This window comes from Dermochelys coriacea, chromosome 10 (assembly GCF_009764565.3).
Source record: "Dermochelys coriacea isolate rDerCor1 chromosome 10, rDerCor1.pri.v4, whole genome shotgun sequence".
Classification (NCBI taxonomy): Eukaryota; Metazoa; Chordata; order Testudines; family Dermochelyidae; genus Dermochelys; species Dermochelys coriacea.
The window spans coordinates 77,061,311-77,068,833 of NC_050077.1; the positions used below are offsets into that span (position 1 = coordinate 77,061,311).

General features: G+C 46.9%; 1 protein-coding gene across 1 annotated transcript in view; it reads right to left on the bottom strand.

The window, feature by feature from the left end:
- Positions 1-2,184, bottom strand: part of IGF1R (insulin like growth factor 1 receptor) — a 290,123-nt gene extending 287,939 nt beyond the window's left edge. The window contains 1 exon segment of the mRNA XM_038418287.2: positions 700-2,184. Within this exon segment, the coding sequence (XP_038274215.1) occupies positions 700-793 (94 nt within the window). The 5' untranslated portion in view covers positions 794-2,184.
- Positions 2,185-7,523: the final 5,339 nt, after the last annotated feature.

Consider the following 7,523-nt stretch of genomic DNA (forward strand, 5'->3'; position numbering starts at 1 on the left):
TATCAAAACAGTTTCTATTTTGATTTCTTCATCTTTAAATTTCTAATCCTTCCAATCATCAACACATGTGTGTTTCCCCACACACACAAGTTGTACAGATCTATATAAAATATACATTCGAACAGTGATCTTTGTATGCTGACATATCATACAGATGCTTTTACATCTGTGCATCCCGAGGGGCTACCACGCTTTGCAAAACAAAAAACAAACGGCTTATTTACAGAAATCCTTTCAATCAGAAGGTATTAAACGCTGATTTTTAAAAAAAAGGCATCCAATGATTAAAGTCAATGTTCCCTTCCAAACTCTGGAAGCACGTATTCCTGGGCCTTTCGATGTTTAGTTGGCACTTTACGGTCTTGGGAGTTTAACATCGGCATATTAGGGGGAAATCTGGAGAGGCTTTAAGGAGTGAGCACAGTAGGTGAAAAGATTAGGGGGTCGGGGAGAAGCAATTGGAACTATTACTCCTCAGACACGGGGAAGTGTGTAAACCCTGGTTAGATTAAGGAATATCCAAGCCATGCACTCCAAGTGAGGAGCGAGAGAAGAGCAGCCTCAACTCAGGGTATTAAATGTGCTTAAGAAGCAGATTCAACCAGGGGGAAAACACAAGCAGCCCCTGAAACTCAAAAGTCACCGCAGTGCAAAACAAGCGCCCCCCCCCCCAGGTTAAATGAGACGCAAAATACTCACTTTCTCCATTTGTTGGCCACAGACAAAGTGTGGCAAAGAAGAGCAGAAACCCCCAGAATAAGGTCAGGGACCCTCCTCCAGCGCCAGACTTCATTCCTTTTTTTTTTAATTATGGACAAAATCCCCCTTTCCCAAAAAAAAAAAAAAAAAAAAAAAAAAGAAAGAGTCCAAACCTCTCCCCCTCCACTCACACACAAGAAATGTAAATTGGGAGGGTGGGGGGAGACCTAGGGAAGGAGGGGGAAATAACCTCCTCCTCCCACACACAAAAAACCCCACCCCTCTGGGTTTGAAAACTGGAAGGGCTTTTTATTATTATTATTATTATTAATTATTAGTATTATTATTTCCCTAGCTGCTGTTGTTCCGGAGGAAGCCACCCACGGCCAACAATGAAAACGCTGGGCTGGTGCTCCCCCAGGAAGGGCGAAGCAACACTTCCCCCCCCCCCCTCAGCGCTGCCTGCAGTGATACAATGTGCACAGAAGTAGCACACACGAAGCACATTGGGGCTGGCAGTCTGTATCTTCAGCCTCCATTTTCAAACACCACACAGGCGCAGCAAACACACGCAAAAAAAAAAAAAAAAAAAAATTGGATGGGAAGGAGGAGGGGGGGATCCAAAGCAATTTTAGGAGGGAGGAGGAGATGCAGCTTCCCGAGCCGGGAGATTACTCCCCTCAGAAGAGACTGCGGGCTGCTGCAAAGGGATTCCCCCCTTTCAAGCGCCCCCACCCCCCGCCAAAAACCAATAAGTCCAGGGGGCTGAAGGCCCTACAAACGCGGAATTTAAAAAAAAAAAAAATGAATGAAAAGGCTTCCCCCTCTTCCTCCTCTCAGCGCCGCTGCCACCGGCTCCTTCCCCCCACTCCCCCTCCAAAAAAAATAAAATAAAATAAAAACAAAAAAAAAAAAAATCCAGGACACACACAAGGCGGCAGCGGGGAGAGCTGAGGAGCTCAGCACTTCTCCTCCTCTCGCTGCGGCTGCTCTTCTCCTCGCATCCCTCCTGGCTGCTGCTTCTCCATGGCACAAAAATCCAAACAAAACTGAACCTTGTGCGTGCGCGCTGCAAACCTTCCCCGCTCCTTGTCCAGCCCACCCCGGGGGGGGGGGGGGGAGTGTGCAAGGGGGGGGGTTGGTCGTGGCGGGGAAAGGGGGGGGGGAATCCGGTTTGCTGAAGGTCAAAGCCCAGGAGCTTGTTTGCAAAGGGGTCCGTAATTCCTCCAAAGGGGAGGTGGGGGGGCGCGAGGGGAAGGGGAGGCCCCGCCGCCCTGCACTGAAGTCGGTCGCTGCTCTTTGCAGGAGGGCTTGCACCGCGCGGCGGCTCGGTCTGCCGCTCTCGCCGCTCCTCCTCGCTCGCACGGTGCCGCGTTAATGCTGGTAAACAAGAGGCGGCCGCCGCTGCTGCTGCACGGGCACTGGAGGCTGGGGGGGTGGCTCGCGCGCACGCACGCACGCGCTCCCGGGCTCCTCGCGCTCAGCAGCGGCGGCGGCGGGGACCCTGGAGCAGGCGCGCGGCAAAAAGCGGAGAGCGGGATCGCCCGCGCCGTCCGGAACGGAGCCCAGGCGGCGGAGGAGGAGGCAGAGGCGCGGCGCGCGCGGCCCCCTGCTGCGGCCCGCGGCTGTCCGCGCGCTGCTGCAGCCTGGCCCCAGTGCACGGGTCTGCTGCGCGCTGCCGCTCCGGCCCCTCTAGGTCTGCCCCGTGCAAAATGCTGGTCGGGCTGCAAGTGCCCGTGCCTGGGTCTCATGCATCCCAATGCCACGCGAGGAGGAATAGCACTGGGCCTGACTTGCACTGAGCTCCCTGGGCTGGGGTTTTTGTTTTTCAGAGGTTGCGAGCTTGTGCGTTGCAATCTGATTCGGGGGGCGGGGCGGAGGCGCGGTTGGAGGGAAGTCCTCATGGTCGCACAGAAAACCTTCAAAACGTGAACAGAGTGTCAACCGAAGGCATTGATGTCTTTGCGTCTGCCAGGCCTTCCAGCAGCTCTGCAGGCTCCCTCCTGCGTCGCAAAGCGATACCTAGCCCTCGCACACGCAACATGCATACGTACAAGATTGTCCCCTGAGATCAGTTTGAAAGAGGGAGATTTGTAAAAATATGTTAAAATGAAATGTCAGATGTCTCACTGAAGCAAGTAGATTGCAAAAAAACCCAAACAAATCTTTCATCAATAGAAGGAAAATGCTTAAAAACTAGTCCTAAATTAAGGCATCCATGCCCCATTCAGGACAACCCTGTGGATTCTTACTCTTCTGCTTTGCTTTGCTTTCCTACCATACCACCTGCGTGCCTCTTATTGACACACAAAATGCTGGTAAAATTTAAAATAATCCCATTGTAAATGCAAAGACGGTCCCCCAGTTTCAGGACAAAAAAGCTCCTTTTCTTTTTTTTGCAGCTGTTGCAAAAAAATCTGCATGCAGAAAAGACTTTTCTTTTAAGCTGCTAAAAAGTCAACATAAAAGCAGAAAGGGACTGCATCCTGCACAGGTTTGAGTCTTACATTCTTTATTGATTGATTTATTACATGTATATACTATGAAATGATTTCCACAGTGTTTGTGCATTCAAAAGGGTAGCTACCAAGCAGAGCTTGAAGTTCCTGGTTTGTGCGGGGTGGATGAGAAGACAAGAAAAGGGGAGGGGAAGCAACTGTTAAAATTGCTGGGCTCACCTGAAACAAGAAACCAAGGAAAATTTAACCCGAAAGTAATACAGCACATTCATACACTGACAGTTTCAATACAATTAATTAAAATACTGTAACGAATTGACTAGTCCATGTATGGGTTTATATCACTGCTCACTATTAGACAGAATGAGAACTAAATTGTATGCCATTGGCTGTACATTGATAATAGTTAATGGATAGTCTCCTTTAAAATACTCCTGCAGGAATTCTGTGCCACTGTGCGTACACAGAATTCATGTCCCCTGCAGATTTCTTTGCTTCCTCGCAGAAAAATGTCTTTCTGATGGTGAAGCAAAGGGAAGCTGCAAGAGCAGTCACGCACCAGTCCCTAGCAGTGCAGGCACATCGTTTCAGGCACCTGGAGCAGCCAGCAGAGGTAAATCACCTCGGGGCTAGGGACACCCCAGCCAGGGGCTCCTACTCTGAGCCGGGATCAGCTGCTAGTCCCAGCTGGGCTGGAGGCAGGAGAGGACGGGACTTCCTCTTCTCCTGCAAGGAGAGCCTGGGTCTGTATCAGACTAACCCCCAGAAATCTCCCCCAGATGCAAGAAGCTCAACATCCTCTCCTGCTTTCTATCCCCATCACTCCTCAGCTGTGGGGGAGGGGTCAATGTATGGGGAGCTGCTCCCCCATCCACCCAACCACCATGCATCCGGACCTCCCATACCCAGACACCCCTGCCAAACCTAACCCCGTACATCTAGAATCCCTCTAGCCTTCCATACCTGAACCCCACCCCACTGAACCTCAACCCTTGCATCTGGAGACCCCCTGCAACCAGACCCCCTGCACCTAGACCACCCCCTACTGAGCTCCCTGCATTGAAATTACTGTATTGAAATTACACATAGATATAAAAGGTCAATTATGTATCCAACATTCATTATTCATTATTATTATTTATTGTATTACCATAATGCCTAGTAGCCCTAGTCCTGGACCAGGACCCCATTGTGCTAGGTGATGTACAAACACAGAACAAAAAAAGACAGCCCCTGCCCCGAATAGTTTACAATCTCAGTAATGTTAACTCTGTCATGTCCTGGCTCTTGAGGCTCTTTTAACATAGCTTTTTATGGAATTTCCAATAATCTTATAAAAGAAAAAAGACAAAAAGAAGCAGCTCTCCACTCTTCGGGACTTCACGCCTCTGCTCACTTGCAACAAATAGTATGCAATGCTGTTGTAGCCATGTCAGTCCCAGGATATTAGAGAGACAAGATGGGTGAGGTAATACTTTTTATTGGACCCACTTCTGTTGGTGAGAGAGACAAAGACCTGAAGAAGAGCTCTGTGTGGCTTGAAAGCTTATCTCACACCAACAGAAGTTGGTCCAATAAAAGATATTACCTCATCCACCTTGTTTCTTTGCAATATATTGGCAATAATGCATGTAAGTTCCATAATTTGGAATTATTTGTCTAGATACCACCAGAACATCCTTGTCTTGTGAATTTGCTGAGGTTCACAGGAGGAAGCCCAAAACTCCAAAGAACTGTTCCCATGTTCTGTCCAGCTCCTAAGCTGTAACACGAAAGGCTCCCTCCTGAAAGCTTTGCAAAATGTTCAACAGCCCTCACTACTCCTTCACACCTTGAATTATGCCTTACTCTGATAGTAGTCCTGTTTGTTACAATGGGAGGACTTGCAAAATAAAGTCACCCCCTCCCCGTGTTTACAATGAGCTTTATGCCTTCCCTCTTTCCACCTCTGGTTTATCGTCCCTGAGATGGACTGACCAATAGAAAGATGCACCTAAACACACAAACAAAAGCAGATTTAATCCTCTAAAGTGTGCATCAAAATACCATCACTCTATTTGCATCCTTACTAAAATGCCACTCAGGTGGAAAAATCAAGGGACTGTGGAGGTAGGGATGAAACAAGACAGTCAAAACAGTCACAGACCCTGGTCTCGCACCCACATATATCTACTCTTGGCAAATATCCTACTACTCAGTCATATTTTAATTTTAACAGCAACCTTGCCACTGCTTTCTGGGGCCATGAATGAAGGGAGAGATGCTCAACTATTTTCGTTGCCTGCCCTCTAGTTCTCCACATAGGATTCACTAGCCTTTATTTTGTCTTGTGTAGCACTTTCAGGGCAGGCTGACCTTTATACCAGACTCCTACTAGTAGTAAACTTTCAAAGTATGACCCATCTGTATGACTGGCATAGGAAAACAGTGAGTTTTATTCCCTCACTTTCTTCCTATCCCCTTCAGAATTTATCAGCTTCTCAGAGCCAGGCAGCAGGGTATGATTTAGCCACATCAGCTTGAGGTGCTCTCACTGCAAGTGTCTCACTGCAGCTCACACACGCACAGCAAGGACCAATAACCCCTAACATTCTTGTATGCTCTGGCGGACACAGGTAGCGCACACTACAGCTAAGATTAGGTTCGACTTCCATTCTAAGCCATCCTTTCCAGTTGCTCAGAAACCAGCAGGCTGACATTTTTCGGACTCCACCTCAAGGTTAAATGTATAGGAAGTGTGAGCCAAATCAGTTCAGCTGTTATGCCAGCAATGTGGTTGCCCATGCAGCCTTCATTCTGCCCCCTCATCCTTGGCTGCTGTACATTATATCAGCTGCCTCTAAGGATCTGTTCTAGTCCCTTGTGGTTGCCAGGGTATAGGGACATCCCAGCCTGCTCCCTGCACCAAGGACCAGGAGAGGAGTAGTGCAAGAGTCACTTGAGCCCTGGAGTGAGGGGCAGAGGTTTATAAACACTGTCAGACAGAGGCAGACAGGTCACCTCCACAGTGCGTGTGAGGGTGAGAAACCACCTGCTTGACTTCTCCAGTGCTTTTCCTGCCAATGCAACAGAAATGCAACATTTTCACTCCTTCTGGCCTTAACACACCCACATAAGGTGGCTCAGGACTGGGCCCTGTAATATATAATACAAACAGTAATAAGCCCCTGTGAAAGGAGAAGAGGGGAAATAATAGTGTTTATAGCCCTCATATCCTCCACCATCCAAACAGGAAATATTCCATTAAATGGACTATTTAGGGGGCAGCTGCTAAGCAGGAATAACTATAAAACCTAGGGTTCAATGCTACTACTACTAATAACAATAATACAACAGCTTTCATAACCCTAGTTACAGACCTCAGCTCTCATATCCATAGCAACTGCAGCAAGTGGTACATGGCATATATTTAGAGATCCTCTGCACCTGTCTAAAATAGACGCGGCTAAATTATGTCAATGTACCTTTTGGCCATATTATATGGGTCCCAGATGCACAGTGCATTCACACCTGGCTTTTGCTGTGCTGTGCAACAAGAATGTAGCTTTTGTACCAAACACCCATTTTCTCTTGTTTACCTTCCCTTTCATGTTTTTGACTGTGGCATACTTGTCAAAAAGCAAACTCCAAGGTGAATCATGTACTTGGGGGAACAAGGTGAGTGATAGGTGCATGGGAACAGCTGCAATTTGCTTCAAGCAACTATCGTCTTCTCTGCTCCAGCATTGTTGCTGTCAAAATGTGGGTAACATTAATGCACTGAATTAATAAACGGTTGAAAGTAATTAGAACTGTATCTTGCGCTCCCTGAAGACAATAGCAAAACAGTCACACTTTAAATTCAGGGTGCATTTATAAACAGTTTACAAAGGATTAATAAATGACTGAAAGTTGCTTTAATACTCAATAGTTGTCGATTGTTATAGAATCCAGCAGGTCAATAGGCTGCTTATAATCATTTATAACACCACCCATTGATATGCTTATTTTTATTTATAACACATACTACTCTGCATGTCTGCAACATGCTTATAACAGCAATCAATCCTGTATTATTAAACCTAATATACCCTTTATAAACTATGTATAAATCAGCTTTATTATAAAGTCTGACCAGCAAGATTCCCACTGACTTCAATCGGAGAAGAATCAGACCTTCACCTTGTGTAAATGGAGAAAAAAGGCTTGTTGTATTCTGCTGTTAGTGTTCTCATCTCATAAACCCTAACTACATATCAGTCTCATTGATCATCAGCCTCACGCTGAGGCCAGTTTTGATCTCATTGAGGTCAATGTTTTGAAGATATACAGCAATTATATCTAAGTTCTTCAATCATAAATAATAAAATAACAAGAAAACCACAA